The sequence below is a fragment of the Erpetoichthys calabaricus genome, chromosome 3, assembly GCF_900747795.2.
Source record: "Erpetoichthys calabaricus chromosome 3, fErpCal1.3, whole genome shotgun sequence".
In the NCBI taxonomy this organism is placed as follows: Eukaryota; Metazoa; Chordata; class Cladistia; order Polypteriformes; family Polypteridae; genus Erpetoichthys; species Erpetoichthys calabaricus.
Genome location: NC_041396.2, coordinates 33,388,721 through 33,416,443, shown reverse-complemented (window position 1 = coordinate 33,416,443; position 27,723 = coordinate 33,388,721). Strand labels below are relative to the sequence as shown.

General features: G+C 41.3%; 1 protein-coding gene across 1 annotated transcript in view; it reads left to right on the top strand.

The window, feature by feature from the left end:
• Window positions 1-27,723, top strand: part of itpr3 (inositol 1,4,5-trisphosphate receptor, type 3) — a 196,277-nt gene that overhangs the window by 44,926 nt on the left and 123,628 nt on the right. The window contains exons 3-7 of the mRNA XM_028796574.2: window positions 12,095-12,216; window positions 12,390-12,476; window positions 21,484-21,642; window positions 25,000-25,098; window positions 27,569-27,652. Coding sequence (XP_028652407.1) covers window positions 12,095-12,216; window positions 12,390-12,476; window positions 21,484-21,642; window positions 25,000-25,098; window positions 27,569-27,652 — 551 coding nt within the window. The remainder of the gene's footprint in view (window positions 1-12,094; window positions 12,217-12,389; window positions 12,477-21,483; window positions 21,643-24,999; window positions 25,099-27,568; window positions 27,653-27,723) is intronic.

Below are 27,723 nucleotides of genomic sequence, written 5' to 3'. Positions count from 1 at the left end.
CTGAGTGATCAGCCTTTGTCAAGTCCAGCCACAGACTCTCAACTGGATTGAGATCTGGACTCTGAGTTGGCCACTCTAGGACACTCACATTGTTGCTTTGAAGAAATTCCAGTGTAACTTTGGGTTTATACTTGGGCTTGTTGTCTTGCTGGAAAACAAAACGTCCCTCAAGATGAAGGCTTTTTGAAGATTGCATCAGGTTTTCCTCCAGGACCTTCACTGTATTTTGCTGCATTCACTTTATCCTCACTAGCCTTGCTGGTCCTGCTGCAGTGAAGCTTCCCCATTAGACATTCATTTACATTTTTGCCTTTCATCCACACTACCCCACTGTTTTTTTAACTCTGAAAATGGCAACTTTTGAAAATATACTCCAGAACCTTATATATCTGAAAACACCTGCTCAGCATTGCAGTATGGATGGATAAAAATGGAGATCTTTGAAAACACAGGCTCTAATTGTGCTCTGATTGGTCTGTGCTTATAACGTGGCCCTTCCCTGATTGGTTACTGCTGATTACATTTTCTCAGCTGCCTTATACTTGTGTGTTACTCTCAATAAAAAATACATCTTATCATCAGCCCAAAGAAAACAATCTGATTTTTTTTGTGTTGTGTATTCACCATTGCTGTTCTCCTCATGCAAACACAATCTGCAATTGAATGTCTAGTGTGGTGGACACTTCCTCTTCCTGTTTTACTGTAGACGAACAGCTGTGTCATATGTGTTTTTGGTCATTTTAATGTGGTCACAGATACTTTTGGAAATGACGTGAGAACACTAGTATCGACTAAGATCTTTTTTCTTTGAAATTTCCATTTTTAAAAGAAAACATACTACTATGGACATAGCTTTAGTCACCATACCCCTGTACTTTCTCAAAGTCTATAAAGACCACAGCCCTAGATCAGAATCCGTCTATATTGACTAAGTGTCAAATATCCAAACAATAGTTTGCAGTGTGTAATTTCACGTCTAAAAAACCCACGTTTAGGATTTTTTGCATCATTGTGTGACATTTTTTCGAATTCTTCAAAAATTATAATTGCTATTGAATCACGTAAAGTGATACTTTTGCATCATGTTTGTGATTATGCTATGGCACCATTTTAACCACCCCTTGGCAAATTTAGCATCGGTGTGCGATGAAACATGGCCGAAGTTTTTGCTAATTGAAGAATTCTGATACTCTTTATTTTTTAGATTTAGCTAAAAAAAAAAGGAACTTTTTGTCCTTTTAATCTTAGTATAATAAATATACAGTATATTGGAGACTAATTAGGCTTGTTTGTCAATGGTTTTGGTTGATAAAAATAAAAGCTATACTGCTTTGCCCCCCAAAATTATTAAAAAGCATTCCTCTGAATATTGCCCTTAGAAATTTGTAGGAACAAACTGGGATTGCCAAGTCAGAAGTTTTCTTTCTCTTTAAATTTTCTTCATTTTTAGTCGTTCTAGTATGTGCTCAGATGATACATATTTATATTTATCTGTGTAGTTTTCTCTCCATTGTAATAAAAAAATCCTGGGACGAGACAAGACTTTTTAGCCTGGGATGAGATGTGACTTTTTCAGAGAGATACTTTCATGTCGGCCGAGATGAGACCTTGTGCCAAGAAATTTAACCATGCCCAGGGCCGGAAATAAATGACAAAGAGTAGATGACAAAGTAGAATGTCGTAAAGAATTCAAAACCTTTGGCATGGTACACATGCAGAGCAGGTTAGAGATAATGAAATTACTAAAATTCAAAAGTCTCAAAAAATGATAGTAAAGATCACATTAACGGAAACAAACTGAAATTATTAATCGGTGAAATAACGGAACAGTGAAAAGAAATTGAATATATTGTTCGGATTTAAACTTTAAGCCGGAGACTTGTAGATCCTGTAATTCGTGTTGCCAACAGGGAAAGGTAGTGTTTCTTCCCAATAAAGAGGCGTATCCGCGAGAATTAAAAGATTTGTTGTTTGGTGAAAGTGAAATCCACATACATGAGTGGCAGAGACGTGAAGTGGATGGCTTGTAGTGCAGGCCCTGTTTGGTGAGCGAAATGAGCAGGTGGCAAAGTCCCCTAGTTTATTCAAAGATTTATTTTTTCTTTTGTACTTTATTTCACTTTATACAATTTATTGTATTAGGAATGTATTAGTTTTTGCATACCCCTTGGGGTCAGAACAAAGGGTTAGCCATTGTACAGTGCCCCTGGAGCAATTGCAGGCTAAGGGCTTTGCTCAAGGGCCCAACAGAGTTGGATCTCTTGTACCAGTACTGGGGATTTGAACCAGCAACCTTCCGGATACCGGTGCAGATCCTTAACCTCAAAGCCACCATTCCGCTTCTCTGAATAACCAAATTTCTCCCCGGGACAAATTAAATTCTATCTATCTAAAATACTATAACAAATAAATAAAAAATAGTACATTAATTTCAAAGCACTTTAAAAGTTGTATTCATACTACCTAAAAATAAGACATAATAATAATAATAATAATAATAATAATAATAATAATAATGATACATAAAAACTGCTTTTAAGTTGTGCAACTTAACTTTCAGAACTACAAGTTTCGACCTAATGAGAGCTTAGGCATAATGTAAGCTTTTACTGTCTTCTTGGAAGGCTTAGTGGCGTCTGTAGAAGGCCAAAAAATCTGACAGGATTGTATCCCCTGGATGAAGCTGATATGGTGTGTGTTTGTGTGACTAACATAATAACAACATGAAAGATGCCCAGGCTTTCACAATTGTATTTTCTGTGGTTATATTCTTGAACGGGCAGCATGGTGGCGCGGTGGGTAGCGCTGCTGCCTCACAGTTAGGAGACCCAGGTTTGCTTCCTGGGTCCTCCCTGCGTGGAGTTTGCACATGGGTTTCCTCCGGGTGCTCCAGTTTCCACCCACAGTCCAAAGACATGCAGGTTAGGTGCATTGGAAATTCTAAATTGTCCCTAGTGTGTGCTTGGTGTGTGGGTGTGTGCCCTGCAGTGGGCTGGCACCCTGCCCGGGATTTGTCTCCTGCCTTGTGCCCTGTGTTGGCTGGGATTGGCACCAGCAGACACCCGTGACCCTGTAGTTAGGATATAGTGGTTTGGATAATGGATGGTTGGATATTCTTGAACAAAACTTACCTTATTTAGGGACATCATATCTAGCCAGCGTATTAATTTACAGTAATCCCTCGCTATATCGCGCTTCGCCTTTCGCGGCTTCACTCCATCTCGGATTTTATATGTAAGCATATTTAAATATATATCGCGGATTTTTCGCTGCTTCGTGAGTTTCTGCGGACAATGGGTCTTTTAATTTCTGGTACATGCTTCCTCAGTTGGTTTGCCCAGTTGATTTCATACAAGGGACGCTATTGGCAGATGGCTGAGAAGCTACCCAGCTTACATTTCTCTTTCTCTTGCGCTGACTTTCTCTGATCCTGACGTAGGGGAATTGAGCAGGGGGGCTGTTCGCACACCTAGACGATACGGATGCTCGTCTAAAAATGCTGAAAGATTATCTTCACATTGCTATCTTTTGTGCAGCTGCTTCCTGAAACGACATGCTGCACGGTGCTTCGCATACTTAAAAGCTCGAAGGGCACGTATTGATTTTTGCTTGCTTGTTTTTCTCTGTCTCTCTCTCTCTTTCTGTGCTCTTGACGGAGGGGGTGTGAGCTGCTGCCTTCAACAGCTTTGTGCCGCGGTGCTTCGCATACTTAAAAGCAAACAGCCCTATTGATTTTCCTCTGCCTTTATGACAGTCTCTGCTCCTGACTCCTTTGAAGAGGAAGATATGTTTGCATTCTTTTAATTGTGAGACGGAACTGTCATCTCTGTCTTGTCATGGAGCACAGTTTAAACTTTTGAAAAAGAGACAAATGTTTGTTTGCAGTGTTTGAATAACGTTCCTGTCTCTCTACAACCTCCTGTGTTTCTGCGCAAATCTGTGACCCAAGCATGACAATATAAAAATAACCATATAAACATATGGTTTCTACTTCGCGGATTTTCTTATTTTGCGGGTGGCTCTGGAACGCAACCCCCGCGATGGAGGAGGGATTACTGTACATTCTTAACAATCCATCACATATGGCCATATTTAGCATAGATTATTTACTAACTTTCATCTCAACTAGCAATCATATTGATTTACATTCGATGCTAACATTAACGGTATCGTGTTTCGGGTCTGCTCTGTGGACTGGATGCTTTCTTCTGAGACGCTGAAGCACAGACGTTGTACTATTGTAGTAGGCTAATTCTGTTTTACAACTGACACACTGTACAGAGTTTCTGATTCCAAACTGATTCGTGCCGGTTTCTCTGACCTGTCTTGTCGCTTCTTCCCTTTCTATTTTCTCTGTCTTTTTCCATTTTTGCAATCTGATCATGTCTTCTTCACATCATGTGTGCAGAGTGTTAGCGTGTTGTGCAGGATTGCCAGATCCATAAGAAATTTATAGTCCAGGGACAGCTTAAAAATCTAAACTAATGTCCAAACTAATACTGTACAAAGACAAAATGGCACCCCAGAAAGCAGGGAGTGTTGTCAACAAGGAGAGGAAATAGGATTAGGTGCATAGCATAGACGTGGGGGGATACTTGAGAATGACAGAATGAGTAAATACCATCACACAATATTTCTCAGAGATTTTACAATGATGAAGTATTTATACAACTGAAAATACCAGGGGAATGGGTGCCTGATGGATGAAGAACATGGAGTCGCTTCAGCCCTAGTCTGTTAGTTTTATTTTCAATTGACCTAAACAATTTGGAACAAGTGGTGACCTGGGTAAGGTGAGTCAGTGGTGGTCATTTTGACATGGTTTATGACTTTAGATGCCTACGGGTCTTCAACAGATAATTATTTTTTCAGCAGACCTCACAACACACAATATTTTAATTTTGGTGTGGACCGTTGTTGAACTAAACCAGACAACGATGGAGAATATGATCCCACTTTTAATGGCTATGTAGAATTGTACTAAAATGGGCTGGGAAATGTTATGTTTCTTTAGTTAGAGTAGATAACACGTTCACTGCTGAGCCTTCTTAGTGATGGAAGTGGTGTTAATATGGCAGCTTGACCAATTTGACCAGTTTGAAGATTTCCTCCATATTAACTGCAGAATCATTCATTTCTAGAGGGAGAGGTCGTAACTGCTGTTTGCGAAAGTCAGTTGCCGTCTCTACTGTCTTGTTTGAACTGAGTACCTGCTTATTAGATGGTGAACACACTTGCAAAGTCTTACTAAAGGATATTTTACAAGTTTTTCCTCTGTTATGGGGTGTGATCTTCTATCATATATTCCATTCTTAATGTAGAGTGTGGGTTGACTGAAGCTGTCAGAGAACATCAGTCAGCATGCAAAACACGGCAGTGTTGCCTTGTGCCTTTTCATGTGCAGATCAGAGCTTTATGAACAAAGTGTGGGATGTTTGTGCAACGCACGGGCCTGTTTGCATAAGTAAATAGCAGCTTGACAGCGAGAGGTGGACAGCTTTGTTGTGAGACACACTGGCAAAGTAAGGAATGAGTTGATTGTTTTGCTTGCAGATAATGGCAGGTGGTCCACACAACCGTAAAGCTAATGTTTAATCTTAGTGCTTCGACTCAGTGAGGAGACGGAGTAGGATCTCTTAATTATGGAGCAGGATCTCTTAATTATGGCTGCTCTGGGGAGCTGCCAGGCTATTAGTCACATTTATCAGGAAAGGCCCTGGCTAGTGTGTTGGCTGGAATTGGAATTTTGATATTGTGGATGACACTAACCTCTCATCTTATAAATGGTGTCATGTGATTCTTTATGAAATACTATTACACTGTGGCTGATTAGCGCACCAGCACTTCTAAACTGCCTTAGTTGGGGTTTATATAGTGTGGGAAATAAGTATTTAACATATCAACATCATTAAACATATTTAGTGTTACAGTTAATGTTTGGAAGAAAGACACCTTTTTGCTTGATTACCCCCTCTGCCCCACAGTTTATAATTACAAATCAAACAATTCAGACGTATTTAAAGTGCACACGGTAGATTTCCATGCATTTTTGTTACAACGTAGAAATGACAACACTTTTTCTGCTTGGGCCTTCACATTTCAGGGCACCATAATGTTTGGGACACTTGGTGTCCCAAGTGTTTGTGCTTCCTCAGGTGGGTATCATTGCTTCATAGGATACCTCGGCCTGCTTCTACCCTTTGGAGTCTGTAGTTGGCATTGTTGAACATGAGGGCAAGAGCTGTGCCAATGAAAGTCAAAGAAGCCATTATGAGACTGAAAAACAAAAATTAAACCATTAAGAGACTTTTTGGGCACTGCAGAATAGCTGTTCTGAGTGCCACGGAAGGCAGACGAGTGACGAGCATTATGGCTGGTGACATCGGGACCAAATTGAAGGAACAAGCAGAAGCTGGAGGCCAGAAGCAGTTACATTCCCTATGCGCTAGGTGCAGTGGTCCAATGGAGGCGTCGCAACTTGGACACCCCACAGGGGTTCATGGGCACTCGAATCCGGAAGTGAATCCCTGTCGGGGTTCCTGTGTGTTGTAAGGGGGCGCTATCATGGGAAGACTACTCTGATTCCCCAAACATGCCCGAAGTACTCCCCATAAGTCATACCGGGTCATCTGAAGCTGTTCGGGGTCCAGTATAAAAGACGCCTGCTGCCTTACCTCAGGGAGTCAGAGTCAGGACTCAGAAGACAACACTCAACTGGAGGCAGAAGGAGAACATAGAGTCACTGTTTATATGGTTATTAGCTGTGTTTCATTGTACAAAGTGCTTGGTGGATTACAAAAAAGTTCATTATTTGAACCTGTGACTGTGTTGGGTATTTTTGGGTGTGAGGTTATGGGCTCGGTGGCAACCCCTACCCCAACCCCTAAATTTCTACAAGAGATTGACATTCTCCATAAAACAACACATTACAGTCCACACAGGGAAAAAATAATTAATTACAATAAAGTATCGCAACAAACCATCTGACTCCCCTACCTGTGCTAATAAGAACCCACTACATGTCGGTAGGTTATAGTGTTGGTTTCGAACTAATGTTTTGACTTCAATACCAGCTTTCAGACTTCATTACCAGTACTGAAATGGTATTGAGGCAAATAACGGATAACCCCCCACACATAATCACACGCCTACCCGGTACGCTGCACAAACTGACATTTTGTCTCTTGTACCACAGGATCGTTTCCCTTTGAATTCTCCAGTGTGGAGTCTAACCCCCGTCAAGGTGGAGTGTATTGTCTGTGTATTGTATTGTATTGTATTGTATTGTATTGATCCCTTTCTTTTTGACACCCACTGCACGCCCAACCTACCTGGAAAGGGGTCTCTCTTTGAACTGCCTTTCCCAAGGTTTCTTTCATTTTTCCCCTACAAGGGTTTTTTTGGGAGTTTTTCCTTGTCTTCTTAGAGAGCCAAGGCTGGGGGGCAGACAAGAGGCAGGGCCTATTAAAGCCCATTGCGGCACTTCTTGTGTGATTTTGGGCTATACAAAAAATAAATTGTATTTTATTGTAGGGTGGTTTAGGAGGATTTTCCTACAGGGAGTCTACAGCACACGTTCCTGTCTTGCTCCCGGTCGGTGTCGTCAAAATTCCATCCTGTGTTCATCCTCTCCCATCCACTTTCTCTCCTTAGGTGGGCAGGCTGTGTGACTTAAGCTTTATATTTTCTCTGAAAGGCACAAAACTGCTTTAACACTAGAATTATCAGAGCCTACGAAAAAACTCGTAGATCCGTCCCACCTTAAATCGCGCCTTAAATCCGTTTGCACCTCTCCGCCAGAGTCTTTTGTCATCTAAATGTGCTGATAAACACAAGCTACTAGCAGCCAGCTATTCCATCCCCCCACCGACTTAGAACAAACTTCTCCTAGCTCATGCCTTGCCTTGATTTGATTATCTGGGATTGAAGTGGAGTTTTAGAGTGGAAATAATATAGCGTTATTTGGAATACGCGCATTTCATGTGTGTTCCGTTTCTATAGTAGTCTGTGCAAACACATTTTTAAAACAGAAACGTTTTTCATATTCTAATAGTAAATGACAAAATGTAGGCATAAACTATATAACGTATGAAGCCTGAAGTCCATATATCAAAGAAACACTTTCACAAAAGGTACAAATAAGAGAACACGTGCGCTTTTATTCAAAAATATAACTGCACAAAAAAAAAAAAGCCGCGTTAGCTTGCCACATTGACACTCTTACTACAACCGCCGCGGTGGCGTAATGGTATCAGCTCCTGACTGGGAATCAGAGGGTAGCGAGTTCGATCCCGCACGGCTCCACTTCGAGAAGTGAACTGCTCTTATTCTCACAATTTTAGAATAACAACATAAATTTGATTTCAGTCTGTAACAGCCGGTGTAACTTATGATACTGGTAAAGGTTAGCTTTTTTTTTTTTTTTTTTTTAATTCACTCTTCATTCTCGCAGTCGCATTCAGAATCAATCCATACAACCCCATCTGATACAGCTGTTTTCACATAAATAAAAGTGCTCTTTTATTCAAGACTATAACCGAAGAATAAAGAAAGCAAGTTACAGTTGGTGGTTGATACGACAGCTTGCGTGGTGCAATGCTAAGAACTGCTGATTTCAAGTGACGGTGAGATACGAAGAAGGCAGCTTCGCCAGCGTTTGTGTGTCAGAACCCATTTGGGGGGGGGGGGGGGGGGCGGTAGTATGCATCGTGGTACACTGCAGAGCTATAGCGCGTCTTTATGTCAGATGGGGTTGTATGGATTGATTCTGAATGTGACTGCGAGAATGAAAAGTGAATTAAAAAAAAAAAAGCTAACCTTTACCAGTATCATAAGTTACACCGGCTGTTACAGACTGAAATCAAATTTATGTTGTTATTCTAAAATTGTAAGAATAAGAGCAGTTCACTTCTCGAAGTGGAGCCATGCGGGATCGAACTCGCCACCCTCTGATTCCCAGTCAGGAGCTGATACCATTACGCCACCGTAGCGGTTGTAGTAAGAGTGTCAATGTGGCATGCTAACGCGGCTTTTTTTTTTGTGCGGTTATATTTTTGAATAAAAGCGCACGTGTTCAGTTATTTGTACCTTTTGTGAAAGTGTTTCTTTGATATATGGACTTCAGGCTTCATACGTTATATAGTTTATGCCTACATTTTGTCATTTACTATTAGAATATGAAAAACGTTTCTGTTTTAAAAATGTGTTTGCACAGACTACTATAGAAACGGAACACACATGAAATGCGTGTATTCCAAATAACGCTATATTATTTCCACTCTAAAACTCCACTTCAATCCCAGATAATCAAATCCAGGCAAGGCATGAGCTAGGAGAAATTCGTTCTAAGTCGGTGGGGGGATGGAATAGCTGGCTGCTAGTAGCTTGTGTTTATCAGCACATTTAGATGACAAAAGACTCTGGCGGAGAGGTGCAAACGGATTTAAGACGCGATTTAAGGTGGGACGGATCTACGAGTTTTTTCGTAGGCTCTGGAAATTCTAGTGTTAAAGGAAGAGAGGTCATCATCTGCAGAAGTGACAGACTACTTGTATGAAAGTAGTCCACAAACAGGAATTCCGTTCCCACGGGATTTGAACTGAAGACAGGACTCTAGACTAATGAATGCTAGGGAGAGACGGGTCTTCGATTCAAAAACTCAATCCTGTAAGAACTGACTTTCTGTTTGTGGAGTACTTTCAATTTCCAGAGGTATTTATTTAACATTATTTTAGCAAAAAATGCATGCATTTTGGACATGGTCAGCATACGACTGGATGACTTGACATGCAGATTATCTGACATGAATAATGAGCAATTTTTATATTGTTTTGCTGTTGTTAGTCACCGTGGGCTCCTATTCCATCAGAAATGTTATCTCTGTTCTCCATGAAAACATGATTGGTTGACCAATCTCTGTTGTAGCTGAGACTCAAGGCTAACATTGAAGCTGAGAAGAGCCAGCTGGTTAAAAAAGTCACTGCACAGCCAGTTCTACGATTGCCTTTATAGACCATTCATAGACCAAAGTGTAAGTGTGGCATGGCTGAACAGTCCTGGGCTCAAGGGAGAGACTGAAATTCTAATCTTCGTTGCTCAGCATCAGGTACCACTAGAGGAACATCCAGAATCAGCAGGTCTGAAAATCAGCAAAATCATCACTGAGTATATAAAAGTGGCTTCTGTCAAATGAGTAAACAGGCACAACAAGACTGTCAGCTAACTGCACTGGTCAATCTGTGGCGAGCTAGATGGACAAATATCTGAGTAATTGTACTGACATATACCTGGGGCTGTCATCAACTTTGGAGAATTTCAGTTTTGTTGGACATCGCAGTACAAACAAGTTGTACCATTTCAGATAACTGTCCTGATACGGTGGTCCTTCACAAAAGGGAGAACATTGGCCTACTGATCGATGTAGTGGTCCCAGATGGCAGCAACATAATGCTTAAAGAAACTGAAAGGGAGGAAATCTAACGCTCTGAAGATCAAAATCAGCAGGATGTGGGGCACCAATAGCTAAGATAGCAAATGATTATAGACTGCCTGGAGAAGTATCTTGAGTTGCCTTGAAAGCTTGCATATTATAATCTTTTAAGTCAGCCAATAAAAGGTGTAATTTTGCTTGACTTCTCATTTCATCCATAATGGCTAACACGGTACAACATCCTACCACTAAGATAGCAATTAAATGAGCTGTGTAACACTAAGTTCAGATTGCTTTAGAGTAAGTAGGTTTTTAATGATAGTTGTGGTTTATGATCAGCCTAATGTAATATTAAAATTATATTTAGATAAGCGTCATGAAGCTGTCAATGATACCTACCACATTCTTTACTAGCAAGCACGAGGACCTCTGGTCCTCAAATAACAGTAGCTCAGTTAGAGCAAGCAGAACATTTCCATTTTGGCCACACATCCTTTTTTTTTTTCATTATGAAAAATGTACCATCCAAAAGTGAGCACATCTGTGATGCAATCTTCGTGAGTAGTGCTCTTCAACCAAACATTGATGTAAGGATGTAAAACCAATGTTTGCATATGGGCAGAAGGTGTGAGTATTTGAAAATCCACCCTCTCTATATTCACGCTTAACTTTCGTCATTCTTCTTCACTGAAGCAACGCCCGTGTTTGGCACACATTTGGCTGTCTTGGTCGCATGCGAATTCTGATTCCTGTACTTGACGCTCAGCAGATGGAGCTGCTGTTCTCCTTCAGAAGAAGATGTCACTGGTGTCCTTTTCCTTCCTGCCATGTCACCCTCTCGAGCAGTTAGCCATTAGAAAGACGCAAGCCTAAATAACTTTGCAGAGGTCGCTGCTGTCCTGAGGTGTTGCTTCACCAGCAAGATTTTAGCCTCAGTGGTTTGTGAGTACTCATGTGACGAATGGACAGATCCCTCAGCATTTTATATGTATAGATAAGCAGTTTCAGTGATTGTTCTTCATTAGCACGACATTGTTTAGGGTTCAGGGGAGTTTCGGATTAATTGTTCTCTTCCTCTTCGGTGCAGGTGGCACGTCAATAGATACACAGACTTCTATTATCCAAGCTGTTTTAGTCTCACACAGCCAATTAGTGAAATAAAGAGCGCACCAAGTCGTACCAAGAGAACTGCTGAGATCAGAGCATTGTGGGAGGAGTACGATTCTTCAGTATATCTTGTATCCTTAGCTACTGACTCACAAAACTGTGCATAGCTCCTTATTTTCAGTAAACAAAGAAATACACTGCAATTTGGTGATTGTAGTCATGAGAAGTTCAATGAACAAGGTTTTAGAAATTTTAATGTGTTTATTTTTGCATTAACTTCCCAGCTTTATGCCCTTTACTAAGCATTTACCAAGATGGTTCATTGAATAGACTAGAAGGGGCCAAGCACACACATACCCTCTGCCATCTCTACTCCTGATAAGAACCAAATGCAGGCCTGCAGAGAGATGGCCTCTCTGACTTTTTATATGAGTGTTAGGCTCATTTTCATCCCTTGTGCTCTCAGTCCTAGAGGGTATGCGGGTGATTTCCCTCTAGAAGTCAAGCCGTACACTACGTACTCACAAGTGTTCTCCTGTATCTTTTATATCTCTCCAGACTGCCTGTTCAAGGTGTGTCCCATGAATCGGTATTCTGCGCAGAAGCAATACTGGAAAGCCAAGCAAGCCAAACATGAGAAGGATAAGATTGCTGATGTTGTACTCCTACAGAAATTACAGGTAACTTATTCAAAGCATTTCTTCAGGCTAGTAGCATGGGGCATCTATGGCTCTAAAAAGTTCTTGTGCCCAGCTGATAAATGACATATATGGGTAAAGTCTCACAAAACCTCCCGATGCTACCCACTCTGGGCCTACTTTACAACATCAATTTCTGTTCTTGTTTGTCCCAGCATGCTGCTGACCTAGAGCAGAAGCAGAATGAAACGGAGAACAAGAAGGTTCATGGAGAGGTGGTGAAATATGGCAGTGTTATACAGGTAAGCAGCATACCGCACCCATTCCACAGGCACCAAGCAGAGTTCTGAGATATCTTATCTGTGGGTGGGAGTGCACCTTTATAACATATAATCCTTTATCCTCCTTGTCTGATAACGTATGAACTGAAAAGGCTGTGAACCCTGGAGACCCGATTACTTCTTTATAACGCTTTAACACCTGTTTCCTGTACAATTCCATCTTACTAAAGGAGGCTGGCCAAGGTGGCCAGGGTACATATCACTACTGACCACTTCTGGGAAGTTGAACCTTCACAAACTACAAAGCAATTAGTCATGTCAAGTTCACAGATGATAATTCAGTTAGAAGTTACATGGTGGGCTGACCCACACGGTGAGAGTACAGTCCACAGGGTCATGTCCTGGACAAAGCCTAACAGGTTATTCCTGTCCTTCTGACCTCTCAAGCTACTGATTAAGTAGCCAGTGGTCTGAAGTCCACTCAATCCGAGTCTGGACACAATTCATCAGATTCACCCTTCCATTTATGCAATCAAGCCATTCAGCACTTGAGTATAACCCAGAAACCACTACCTGGTTGGCCTATCAAGCTGAATGGAATGAATGAATTTTCTGTCCTCCCTGGCCATAGGACCTTATTCTTTGTTAATTAGCATTGCCAAATTTTTATATTTTTTTTCTTTTTTTCTTTCTTCATCTTGTAAAGTACTTTGTGCTATATCCTTTGTATGAAAATGTGCTATAGAAATAAATGTTGTTGTTATTGTTGTCATATCAAAGGATGAACAGTTCAGCAATACCAAGACTGAATGTAACACAGTATGATACCCTGTGCCCACGGCAGTAGCACATTTTAAACACTGGGCATCTTGTAGTTCATGACTGAGAAGCCAGTGAGAGACAATGAGACACAGACACTCCAAACACAGTTCTTTGTAGTGCAAAAACAATATGGATCTTTATTAAATCAGGGGCTTTGAAATGTTTAAAGATGGTCGACTCTTGCACTTAATTGACCTAGTCCATAACAATGTAGGCTCACACAGAAAGTGAATAGAAACAAAGATCGTAGTACTTATAAAAATCCAGAAGGACTTAACAAGAGACCAATCTTCTCACCCCATCCACTTGAGCTGTCACATTGAAAGTAAATCACACTCAGCACTACCGCAGTGATTAGTTCCATGCCTCCTTTCCCTCAGGACAGCCAGAAGCCAAATCATGAAGCACTGTCTGTTCTCTTTACTTTTCAAAAATGAGCGTTTTGCCCTACAACTTGCTTCACACCTTCATTATCTCTGCTCCCTTGAAGGCCCAATCCCAAAGCACTTTCCTGTTCACAAGATCTACAGATCATTCGTCCACTGCCTTGTCCCCTCTTTGCCATAATCGTGACTCAGTCTGTGAATCTTTCCTCTCTGCTCATCCTCCAGTTTGTTCAGAAGTGTAGGATACAAGAACAATACACTACTTAAGCAAACAACATGACTAAGAAGATTTAGACTCCTCAGACTACTCATATTCAGATTCTGACTCCAAATAACACTAACACTATGTTGTCACTCTCAGCAATTAAATATGAAATGCTGGGGAATGCATAACCACTTCCAGCTGATCTCGTCTACCTTCACTGATTAACGCCATGCTGACATGCTAGCAATACCACTTACCCCCCGACTGGTTCCTCTTACTGGTGTGCTATACTATTATTAGCATCACCATTACTCTCTTCCTTGCATGTATACGTAATCCTGTGGATCCCTTTCATGTCAATTTGCCACCAATTGCGTGACACTGCCACTCCGCTGAGACACCATAGCAATTCCAGAAGCCTAATGTGCCCAAGTGCCACTCATGGCACATCGCGCACCAACCCCCCCTCGTTAGGTAAGTGAGACTATCAACTTCCTCAATATGCCAACAAATGTCTATTCTGTGACACGAACTGTCACACACAGATGAGTTTTCTTTCCTTTTGGTTGATCAAGTGACAACTGCATACATTAGAACCTGCTGTCCAGTGGAGCTATCATTAATAATAAGTTATTTTATTAATATTAATAATTATAGGTGGCACGATGGGTAGCATTGCTGCCTCGCAGTTAGGAGACCCAGGATCGCTTCCTGGGTCCTCCCTGCGTGGAGTTTGCATGTTCTCCCAGTGTCTGCGTGGGTTTCCTCCGGGTGTTCCGGTTTCCTCCCACAGTCCAAAGACATGCAGATGAGGTGCATTGGCGATTCTAAAGTGTCCCTAGTGTGTGCTTGTTGTGTGTGTGTGTGTGCGCACCCTGCGGTGGGCTGGCGCCCTGCCCGGGGTTTGTTTCCTGCCTTGTGCCCTGTGTTGGCTGGGATTGGCTCCAGCAGACCCCCGTGACCCTGTAATTAGGATATAGTGGGTTGGATAATGGATGGATGGATAATAATAATAATTTATTTTATTTATAGGCACCTTTCAAGGCACACAAGGACACCTTACAGAGCACATTGATAACAACAGTCACAATATAAAATTAATAAAATATTACAGTACAATAAAACCAGAATAATCTATATATATAAAATTCTTTTCGTGTTTGAAACGGAAATGACGTATGACCGCGCAATATGGAAATTACGTAAAAGTGGTAAACACAAACACGCCGATCTATCCCATACAACTGCACCCCGCGTCGCCCTCTCCCAGCCCTCCTCTCTGGACTCCAGTGCTGAGCCGTCTGCCGCCAGGCACGTTCTCACAGAGAAAACTGCCACATTGTAACTTTTTTTTTAATTCGCATTACTTGATAGTAGAAGAGATGAGCAAAACAGCTTTGCGTCTTTCTACTTTTTAACTGCGCCAAGCTGTAAACAATGTGAAGATGAGACCGCCTTCAGCGGTGAGGGTTCATAAGAACAACGTGGACACTGGGATGCGTGGAATGTCAGGCTTTTCCTCCTGGTCAACAGCTTCGCAGTTTCGGGCAGCGCCCTGTCTTCTCGCACTGTTTGTCACACTTCAAGTGCCCCGTCAGCTCCTGGGATAGTGGAAATCTTTGCGAATAAGTGTAATTGGCGCTATCGAAGCGGGACTGTCTTGGTAAACTATCCCTTAAGATAAATTCGGGTCACTAAAACCCCACAACATTCAAGGTTGCTTTTGTGATGAATTCTTTTAATAAGATGGAGGGTTTACATCTAATAAGATGTATCGACCTCTTCATGTTAAGTATTGGACTTGGGAATTGTTTGGACCTTCTGCCCGTTAAGCACAGAAAGGCAGCGTCCACATTTCTCAGAATAATTTTTCTCTTAAATCACAGGCACATAGTGCAAAGTTGTCAAGCAGGTACTTTGCCTGAAACCACTACAGTAGTACTCAATGTATCTTTACTTCTTAAATGTTAATGTTTGACTTTTTAATAATTTATACGCTTCTTATATCTTCTTCAAATTCTTTTAGCAAAATGTTTTACTACTTAATAATTAATATTTATATAATTTCTTTGTTATTGTGAATGCTCTTTATTTGTTCAAAAATAACATTGGTAATTAACAAACTTATTTTATAAATACTACATTTTAGTTTTTTTCCCTTACACTCAGTGAGCAAAGCCACTGGGTAATCAGCTAGTTACAATAATAAAATTGTCTCGATGCGTGCTCAATATTCCAGGTAAGGAAATTCTAAAAAGTTGATTCTGTTCATCTGGACGTAGTTTTTTTTCCAAAATGTTTCATCACTCATCCAGAATCAACTTTCTAGAATAAAAAAATTGAATTTAAATTTATCAGATAAAATTATCAGACAGAATAAGCTATCTTAAAAAGATGTGTGTTAAAATGAGATTTAAAGGTAGGAAGAGAGCCAATATTATGAATGTCTTGAGAAGAGTTCCAGAGGCGAGGGGCTGCTCGACTGAAAGCTCAAAACCCCATTGTAGTCAAGTGAGCAAGAGGTATAATAAGATTGATAGAGGAAGAAGATCTAAGGATACAAGAAGGAATGGAGATGTGAAGAAGATCAAAAAGATGACGAGGTGCAAGATCATGGAGGGTCTTGTAAGTAATAAGCAGAATCTTAAAATCAATGCGATATTTAATAGGGAGCCAGTGAAGCTGCTGAAGGACTGGAGTAATGTGTTCTATGGAAGGGGTTCTGGTAACAATATGAGCTGCAGCATTCTGAACCAGTTGAAGTTTGTGAAGGAGTTTGTGATGAAGAACAGAAAGGATAGAATTACAATATTCAATACAAGATGTAACCAGAGCATGAACAAGAATAGCAGTGCTGGTAGCTGAAAGAGATGGACGTAAACGGCTGATATTACGTAGATGGAAATATGCAGACTGAGTAACATTATTGATATGAGCCTCAAATTTGAAGGTACTATTGTGAACAACACCTAAGCTCTTAACCTGGGAGGAAGAAGAAATTAGAGAATTGTCAAGAGTTACGTATTATTATCATGTATTATCACATTAGACACAGCAAATCATATTTATCCTGTCGTGTTGGTCTGGCTAGTAATACTTCAATCCAGTAGATCAATACCAGATAAATAATAATAATAATAATGCTTTTTATTTATATAGCATGTTTCCCAAGCTCAATGTGCTCCACTGAGTTACAGAAGGAACAGCAGGGTACATGTACCAGTGGATACTAAAACAGATAAATACAAGATATACAAAGCACTAAGAATAAAAGACAATAGACCAGAGTACAATGCTAAATTCAATACTAGAAGAAAAGCCTGAACAAATAACAACATCATTTGCCATATAACACACATAAACATTATGCTGAGCATAACAGGATTGAGAGGTAAACTGAAAGAAGGGGCAGAATGTTAGGGTACGTTAAAAGCTTTCCTGAACAGATGAGTTTTAAATTATTTTTTAAAACAATGAATTGAGTCAGCTAATCTAATTCATTTAGGGAGGTAATTCCAAAGTCTGGGCGCTATACAGCTGAAGGCCTTGTCACCCATAGACTGCAGGTTAGTGTGGGGCACAACAAGATTGCCATAATTAGAGGACCTTAGTGAATGAACAGTAGGAGAGCGATGGAGAAGGTCACTGATGTTGTCCGATGCATTTAAAGCTTTGTAGGTCAATGATAGAATTTTATATTCAAACTTGTAAGACACAGTGAAGGCAAAGCAGGATGGGTGTTATGTGTTCAGTGTTGGTGGTTGATGTAAGGACTCTTGCAGCAGAGTTTTGAATCAACTAGAGCAGATTAATTTAATTCTTTTGGTGTTTCGAACTCTACAGGTTGATAACTGATGAGATGGATTCCTGTAGGCCCACGACTGGTCAGTCCACAACAGATTCATTCTTTCCTGTTGGTTTTCTAGGCTGCAGGTTAATTGCTAAGCATTTGCAGTTAAGTAGCGCCACACTTGAGCTCTGCACACTGTTGTTATCCTATTGGTCTACAAAGCTGACCATGTCAGTAACTGAGTATTGTGACCAGCAGGAGATACTCTCATGCAGACCCAACACACTGGGAGACCCACAGACACAGTAAACGTCCAGTAACATCAGATTTATTACAGGAAAAATGAACTTGGGCACAGTTTAAAAACAGTTAAAGGAAAACAAAAATCTTAAACCACAATACAAAATATTTTGACCCCTGCCTACCTTTCTCCTCCTCCTCCTCTTTCCTTTCTCACCAATAGTACTGGCATTTCTTTCTCTTCTTCCTCCACCTTTTTGCTAGATGCTGCCCTACTTTTACTTCACTGCTGTCTCTAAGCTCAGCAGGCGGAGGGAAGGCGGCTTCTTTTAAAGTGCAGCACTTGACTGATTCCAGAGCCATCGCCATTTGGTCCAACAGTAGTTCTGAGTCACTGATGACACTTTCTGAAGCATACAGCCACATATTTAAAGGACCAAAAGCATCTAAATTTGGCTTCCTGCTGCACCCATGTGACCTGGAGCCATGTGACCTGACCACTTTCCCTAATGCACCTGGGACAGGATCTCCAATTCCTTGTGACCTGTCTTGTCAGTGTTCCCAACCAACCCCAGGACAGGACATTGGCCTCCCATCTGGGGACTGGTTCCCACCAGAACCTCCAAAATGCAGTCTGTTATGTCCAAGAATGGATTCATCCAAGATGATCTGGTGGTATTTTTAAACAGGGCTAACTATGTGCATCTGTTAATCTGTATTGGCTGTGTAAGAAGACCGTAGTAAATACTTTGTTAGGTCTTGATAAAATACCAACATAAAGCACTAATGACAACACTTTAGAATTGGAGCTACCGTATTTACTCGTGTACCACGCACCCTCGTGTAAGACGCGCACCCTATTTTTTACAAAGAAAAATCACGAAAAAAATTTTCCCCGTGTACGATGCGCGTTGTGATTGCATAGGAATAGTTTAGGGCATGTTTTCCATGAAATGCCCTTCTGTCTTTGTTGCATGACGAAAGAGCGAGCGAGAGAGGGAGACAGCGCGAACGAGCAAGAGAGACAGAGAGGGTGCACAAGCGAGCGAGAGAGAGAGAGAGAGTGAGAGAGAGAACGCGCACGAGTGAGAGAGAGAGAGCGCGTGCGAACGAGCAAGAGAGAGAGAGAGAGAGAGAGAGCACTCGCGAAAGAGCAAGAGAGAGAGAGAGCATGCGTGAACGAGCAAGAGAGAGAGAAAGAGCGCGCACGCGCGAATGAGCAAGAGAGAGAGAAAGAGCGCACGCGAATGAGCAAGAGAGAGAGAGAGAAAGCGCAAGCGAACGAGCAAGAAAGAGAGAGCGAGCGAGAGAGCCCAAGCAGAAGAAGTAAACATTACAGAAAAAAATTTCCTCATGTATGACGCGCACCTGATTTTCTAATGCTGATTTTCGGGAAAAAATGTGCGTGTGGTACACGGGTAAATACGGTACTTATATTGCATCCATTAGTCACTTACTGCTCTATAGCAGGACATTAACCAAGGATGTACTTGTGCTACATAGAAATAACTGATTATTAGATACATTATAGTAATTATACTAAGCCGTTCAATCCACTTAAAGTGATGCCTTTGATTTTTGCTGTCAGTCAAGTGACACATTTGTATCTCACTGTATGATGTCCAAATGGCCCATGTCTGGATGCAACAAAGCTACAATTCAACATATCCATGCTTGGACACATGGTATTAGTTCAAGTTTATCTTGTTGGCACTCAACAGGTCTATATTATAGATTGGGAAGTGAATTCCAGTGGGTCCACACTCAAGAAGTTCACAGCAGATTCCTCCTCTCATTTGGACCTATCAAGTCACAGGTTGATTGCTGGAAATCAGCAGCTGAGTTGGTGTACACCTGGAAACAGCCCACTTGCTTCATCTTCTTTTGTTGATCACTCATTATTGACATCCATGACTGCTGATCATCAGTCCAGTAGATTCACCCATGGATGTTCCTCAACACAATCACTCTCTTTTGTTAGCTTGTCAAACTGTTTGTCGATAGCAGATGATCTGCAGCCCAGAAGAACCAAACCTGGACATGACTACAGAGATTCAATCTGTCCTAATAGCTTAGCGAGCTGAACATTCTTTACTGAGGATCCGAAGTCTATAAGGTTCACACCTGAGCATAACCTAACATAGTCATATGTCCACATGGAAAAGTTGCTGCATAAATGGTATCATCATCATTAAAAGGAGCCAACATAGATTATTTATCTTCTTTTGCTTTTTCAAATGACGTTTTGTGAGAAGACCGCCCGGACACAAACAGAAGGACACCGGCAGTTCTAAAAAACACACATGTGTTATTTACAAGGTCCCCAAAGTCCAAGTCCCGCACACACTGTGTGCTCCAGCACCAAGCACTCTTCTTTCCTGGGCCTCTCAATGGTCCTCCTTGGGCTGCCTTTCTTCCTCACTCCCAAGCTTTGCCTTCTTCCACCCGACTCTGACTCCTCAACTGTAGGAAGGCAGCCCCTTTTATATTCACCTAGATGTGCTCCAGGTGCTCCCTGACTTCCTTCTGGAGGCACTTCCTGGTGTGGCGGAAGTGCCGCATGAGCACCCGGAAGCACTGCAGGCATCCCTGGAAGTTCCTCCACCCGCACTCCCAGGTGTGGCGGAAGTGCAGAAATCCCAGGCTCTATGAAGCTCGGGGCACCCCCTGGTGGTGGCCACGGGCCCCAATGGTGTTGAGCCTCTATGCTCCGTTCCCGTGGACCCCACACTAACCAGGGCGGTTGCCCCCTCATGGCCCGGGGGATGTATAGTTCGTCTCCCGGTCCTTCCAGGTGTCTCGGCTGGGTCTGATACCCAAGCCGCCTGCCACAGTATATACTCACGAAAATTTGCTGTCTGGTCAGGGAGAGCCACACAGAATTATCTTAACCCACTGGCCTGTCAAGCAACAGGTGAAGAGCCGAGCAACTGCTGTTCAGAACATCGTTGCCTGGACACAACACAGCAGATTCATCTCGTCTGGTTGGTGCAGGTCCAAAATGAGTATCTGCAGTCCAGTAGGTCCACACCTGTCCAGAATATAACAGATTATACTTGTAACCCACGTCCACACGCACACACACATAAGTCAGCAGTAGGTCCATATGGAATGACCCTCAATCCTATATCCCAACAGCTGCTTAGCTCCTTCTGTCTATCTTGTTTAATGCATCCATGCCTGAGGAAAGACATCATTACTAAAGGATCTCAATTTGAAATCCTTGTGAACATTTTAACCAATACACAAAGATCCTTGTGCCTTCCTGGTCTGGTATTAACTTCTAAATCCTTTATCTTTCATTGACTTATTTTACTTTTATAACTAAATTCTAGATAAACAGTAAGAGTTAAATACTTCTGCAAATATACAGTGTTGACTTTGGGAAGGTGCAGCCACAGCAGTGCTTTTTTATTTTAGTCATGCCTTTTTTCAAAAGCTTTGTTTGTTCATGTGTGGGAGGTACAGGAGACTTTTAACATTATACAGCAGTACTGAGGACTCGTGAGACCAGCCTACACCTTCAGTCATAAATGAATGTTGGTCACTGATAAATGATGTCTGCCTGTTTTTTTCTTCCCTCAGCTTCTTCATATGAAAAGCAACAAATACCTGACGGTAAATAAACGGCTGCCTGCGCTTCTGGAGAAGAACGCCATGAGAGTAACACTGGATACAACGGGCAATGAAGGATCCTGGCTCATCATTCAGCCCTTCTGGAAACTCCGCAGCAATGGGGACAATGTGAGGGTTTTGCATATTCAGATATCTGTCAAAACCGCTCCACTGCTTACTATACCACCATAGATGGAGATGGTAGGATATTAAATGGGTAGGGATCAGAAGATGAAACATTATCAAAAGAAAACTGATGAGGGTCAAAGCTAGAAAGTTAAAAGGCACTGACAGTAAATCCAAACAAATCAAATCAAAGTCAAGAGATGAAACTAAAGTTCAAATACCAGTAAACGCTAACCAGAAATAATCACACTGTAATTTCTGAGACACTTTATTTAAAGTCTCAGATACCAAAAACCATGCCCCTTAATAATGGGTTACCACATGGCAATGAAGCCACGAAATGACAGCATCTGAATAATAAAATGGCACCGGGGACCACAAAATAATTTAACTATTTAAATAACTGTTAAACATTGTTTTGTCATATGGGGTCCTATGGTGACCCTATTTTCCCCTTAATTTTCTTTATTGTGTAGACTTAACCACAATGCCTCAAATCCCATTCAGTTAGTCAGATACTGTACTTCAGTTCAGCACTTCCCACCCCGTCCCTTCCTTATCTGAGTGAACAAACAGGCAGGCTACACTTTTAACTACACTCACCGGCCACTTTATTAGGTACACCTTGCTAGTACCAGGCTGGACTCACGTTTGCCTTAAGAACTGCCATAATTCTTCATGGCATAGATTCAGCAAGGGGTTGGAAACATTCTTCAGGGATTTTGGTTCATATTAACATGATAGCATCATGGAGTTGCTGCAGATTTGTCGGCTGCACAACCACAATGCTCTTTTAGATTGAAATCTGGTGATTGTGGAGGCAATTTGAGTACATTGAAGTCACTGTCATGTTCAAGAAATCATTTTGAGATGATTTGAGCTTTGTGACATGGCACGTTATCCTGCTGGAAGTAGCCATCAGAAGATGGGTACACTGCGGTCATGAAGGGATGGACATTGCCTGCAAAAATTCTCAGCTGGGCTGTGACATTTAAAAGATGCTCATTTGGTACAAATGTGCCAAAGTGTACCAAGAAAATATCCCCCACACCATTACACCACAAATATGTGACGTTACAGGAAGTGAGTGTAGTGATCTGTAGAGTGAAGTGACTTGTACCCACCTTGGCTGGTTAAACACCAGATGTGTTTCAGCATTTTGAATAATTTCCAGCAACATGGTGACACATGATGGTATTTCTTAACAGCAGAGAGTTGCCGTGGTGCAGACGTGACAAGACCAAAATCTGGACCAGCAGTTGTGCTGCATACTCTGTCAGATACAATCAAATATTATACGGAGTGAATTTGTAAGACAGAGAGTTTGCAGCAATATGGTTTTTAAAGGACATCTGGTCATTAATCATGACCCCGAGGCTGCATGCCGACTTGGCAGGTGTTAGTGATAATAAACCAAGCTGAGCAGAGATGGGGTGCTAATAGACAGACAAGCTGGGATAACAAGGAGTTCTGTCTTTGCCAGGTTGAGCTAGAGATGGAGTTCCTTCATCCAGGTTGCAATATCAGTGAGACATGCAGAGATTGTAGCAGATATCATGTGGTCCTCTGTAGGGAATGATAGGTACGGCTGAGTATCATCAGCATAGCCCTGATAAGAGAAACCGTGGGACTGGATGATTGGGCCTAGTGAAAAGGTTGTAACATGACCGAGTAGAAACCAGTGAACTTCAAAAAATAGTTAGGGTACCAGGCAGGTTACCCTGTTTACTAATAAACAACAAAAAAAAGGTGGCACGATGGCCCATGTCTATATATATTAAATCCAACGTCTGTCTGCACGTCTGTCCGCTTTTTATGACAGAACTACTTAACGGATTTAGATTGGGTTTTTTCTGTTAATTTGCTTGAACATTCCGGTTGATTTTGCAACCTCTCTTATCGTGTTAAGTATCATAGTTCACTTGTGGTACCGATTTATTTGTGCGAGTCAAAGAGAGACGCAGTGGGCCGTAGGGGCAGGGTCCTCCTCACTCACACGCCAGCCTCAGTGCGTTTCTTACATCCACTTAGCTAGCGAATGAGAGAACTACTTAATGGATTTAGATTGGGTTTTTTGCTATAATTTGCGTGAACATTCCAGTTGATTTTGCAACTTCTCTCATCGCCCTAAGAATCATAGTTCACATGCAGGAGCGATATATTCGTGCTAATCCGAGACAGAGGTTGCGGGCCAAGGGGAGGGGGATGCGTGACGTCAGTAGTGGAGAGTCAGTCTACCTTTGCATTTTAGAGCTTAGCTAGTGATACATTTTTGTTAATTGATTTTTAAAGTTTGTCCTGTTTCACTACTACAAGGACAGAGCCGCAGGGAACAGCTAGTTAAATGATAACAGAAAAGAGATTTGGTCTGCTTTAACAATCACAGCAATTAAGTAGGAGCTCTTTCTTCCATAAGTACGAGACGCCTCCTTCCAGGAGTGGCTCCTTATTATAGTGTTGGGACTGGAAGGGGGCGGAGCCTTTTCTGGGCTTCGAGGTGTAGCTAGGTGTCCTCCTTCAGCAGTGGCTCATTACTGAGAAAACAGGAGATACTGTTAGAATCAGCGCCCCCTCTCATTCCGGGTTGGAACTGCTTACCTTGTCAGGGCCCGGCAGATGGTTCCCAGGTATGCATGCGTGGAAAGATGTATAGGTATATATGTATACTTATAGTGAAGATGTTTATGAATTCCAACCCTTAAATTACCCTCTCAGCTTACTCCCCATGCCCTCAAGCTCTTGAGCTGTCATCTGAAATATAAAAATGAGCGCCTTCCTCAGGCCTACCATTTGTCATATGTGCTCAAGCCGTTGCCCATTCAGTATATGTTACATTATAAAACAAATGGAATAGAGCAGCAAGTAACAATTAAAGTTAAGTTCACATTTATCTTCATTCCAAAATAAAGTAGGGAACCTCAGCTTTATTGTTGTACTTTGGTGCATTGTTGACAAATCATGATCCTGTTTCAAAATGAAGTCTCCATTAATTTTATTTCAAAATGGTGAAGTGAAGAACCCTTCCCTCATACTGAAAGTAGTTCCTTGAACATCTCCTGTCAGCACTTTTATACCTTGAAGACCAAGCTCAGCTCCTAGTTGGGGTTATGGTGGAGAAACATCTAAGACCCATCTCAATGGCTTGATTAGTTATGGCACTGACTAGTAAACTGTAGGTTACTCTTGTGCAGATTCAATGATTTTTTGGTAGACGATCTTACAAAATACACATATTAACCAAAAGGTTCTCTTTCTAAATGAAAGGCTTGCATGCCACTTTTGGAGGGGTGAGTTGGAATTGAGGTAGAGGGGCAGGACGATGCTCTGAGGTGCTGACCACTTTTCCTTTGATTTTTACAGGTGGTGGTGGGAGACAAGGTGATTCTGAATCCTGTCAATGCTGGCCAGCCACTGCATGCAAGTAATTATGAACTGACGGACCATCCGGGCTGCAAAGAGGTGGGTGATACGTGTTACTGTATTTTTTGTGTGGTCAATATACAATATAACATCTGTGAGTTTTGTCATTTTCCTTAAAAGTCTTTAGTTACACAGGTCTGTAAAATTAAACTCATAAAAAATTGCTTTACTTGTGAAATTATTTGTATGTGCGTTAATTACCACAGTAAAAAAATTAGTTAGAATGTTTCCACCACATCACATTTAAGTACAAAATTGAAAAAAATAAATAAAATTTAATTGCACAATTTTTTCACATATACTATATTGTTCTAAATCAATTTAACATGAACTTATTTGGTCAATATAAAGAAAACAACAAAACATATTCATTGACCTTCATATAACTTTGTCGCTACTTAGCCCTTTTGATCCTGAACTTTGTTTGATGGTCTGTCGTTTCTGGTGCGTCCCTTTGAATCATTCAGCAGTTGTCCACCATCATACTGACATCCCAATGTCTCTGGTGACTTCTTTCCAAGTCCTTGATATCCTGAGCTGGTATCATATTATACATCAGCAGTGGCGCCCTCTCGCTGTCTTGCTGCCTCCATTACAATATTAAACTTTTAGATGGCAAGGTGGTGCCTTGGTAAGCTCTGCTGCCTTACTGCTGCACATTCCCAAATTTGTAGCATTTGCACATTCTCTCTGTGTCATTGTTGGATGTCCTTCTTATTTCTCCTGGTACTCTGGTATTTGTCCCATGTCCCAAAATGTGCAGGACTGCATGATGCTCATTTCTAAATTTGCTAAGTATTATGGATGTGTGTGCCCTGTGACTGACTGGTTCCGCTTCCAGAGCTGGTTTTAATGCTTCTGAAATGACCTCTGGCCCTTCATGGCCATCCATTGGCATAAACAGGTTCAGAGCATTAATGGATACATTTATAATGAAGCATTTATTTTTTTTCCTGGTGAATTTCCTTTGGAATAGACAAGTTCAAAAAAATGAATACATAACAAGACATCTTCATTTCCACTTAATCCAATTCTGGATTGCACAGAATCTGAAAATATATTTAAAAACAAATATAACTTGAACCTAAATGTTATACTAATGTAATCCTTTGAAATTACCTGTTGAAGACAGTTAATAGAATAATTTTTAAAATATTTGATATATCTTGGCCTGCGTGTACCTTCAGTGCCTTTCTTTGATATCCTAGCTAGTATGTCTGAACCTCTCTTGTCCAGTGCTCCCCTCTTAATTGTGTTCCCCTAAAGTCTGCTTCTCTGTCATTTCGAGGCACCTTGCTTATCTCCTGTCCACTTTTATACTTCCCATCTGTGAAGGCGACTCTCAGCGTACCTCCTACACCTTCACTCCTCCTCATGTGTCTCACACTTGCACTTCCTCTTTCATTTGCATCACCAAAGCCAAACTGACCAGTCACACCAAAGCTTAACTAACCGATCAAATTGGTCTGAGGGACCAAACACACACACAGACATTAGCGTTTTTTTATATAATAGATAATCAAGTAAAATTACAATCATGAAGGATGCATGAAGTAAGTTTCAGCTTCCAGTTAATTTTAAGATTACACCGTGATACCATCCTGATTAGGTGGGCTTGAGACCATTACAATACATTATAGTAATAACATACTGCATATTGTACATAGAAGCAGTGTACAGAGTCATGCCAAACATTTGACATTTATATGCAATGGTGGAAAAATCTGATGTCCTAAAACTTTGGGAAGATCTCGGAGAATAATGATGGTAGCCACACAGGTGATCTTCAGGATCTGCAGAAATAGTGTCTTGAGGTAGGTCAAATTAGGACTGTCATCTATGTATGCAAATCCTGGATGTGCTGCTTCGAGTAGAAAGGGTTAGCTTATGATATTTAAAAGTCTAACACTTTACCTGAAAACATGAAACGTCCAACAGGATCCCAGCAGAACATAGTTGATGATGGATTCTTTGAAATTTGAAACCAAAACTTGAAGAATTATGCATAGGTGGGATTATTATTATTAGACAAGGAGGCCTTTCTATATCTTTCAAGCAAGCTTTATTTGACCTTCTGTCAGTGCCTGCTAGAATATCACTTTACCTGTTTAAAAACAGTTATGGTAATGAGGATGTTCTTTATTTATGATCATAGATAGATAGATAGATAGTACTTTATATGTCACCAAGAGAAATTTAGCACCTACTAGTCAATTACTACTGTGGTGGGTTGGCACCCTGCCCAGGATTCTGCCTTGTGCCCTGTGTTGGCTGGGATTGGCTCCAGCAGACCCTCGTGACCCTGTGTTCGGATTCAGCGGGTTGGAAAATGGATGGATGGATGGATAGTCAATTACTAAAGGAGAAACTGTTCAGGCCCATTTCAGTTTGTGTACAACATTGCCTCTTTTACTCAGAAAGAAAAAGTTAAATAAGTGACATAATTAAGAGAAGGTAGTCTTCTTGAGGAGCAATGTTGGGAGAAGATTAAAACTCTTTGTTCTTGCAGGTGAACTCTGTGAACTGTAACACAAGCTGGAAGATCAACCTGTTCATGATGTTTAGAGACGACCGAGAGGAAGTTCTTAAAGGGGTAGGTTAGCAAAGCCACACTGTTGTTATCTTCTTCTAATCTTTGTCTAGTGACCACAATAGCTCACTTTG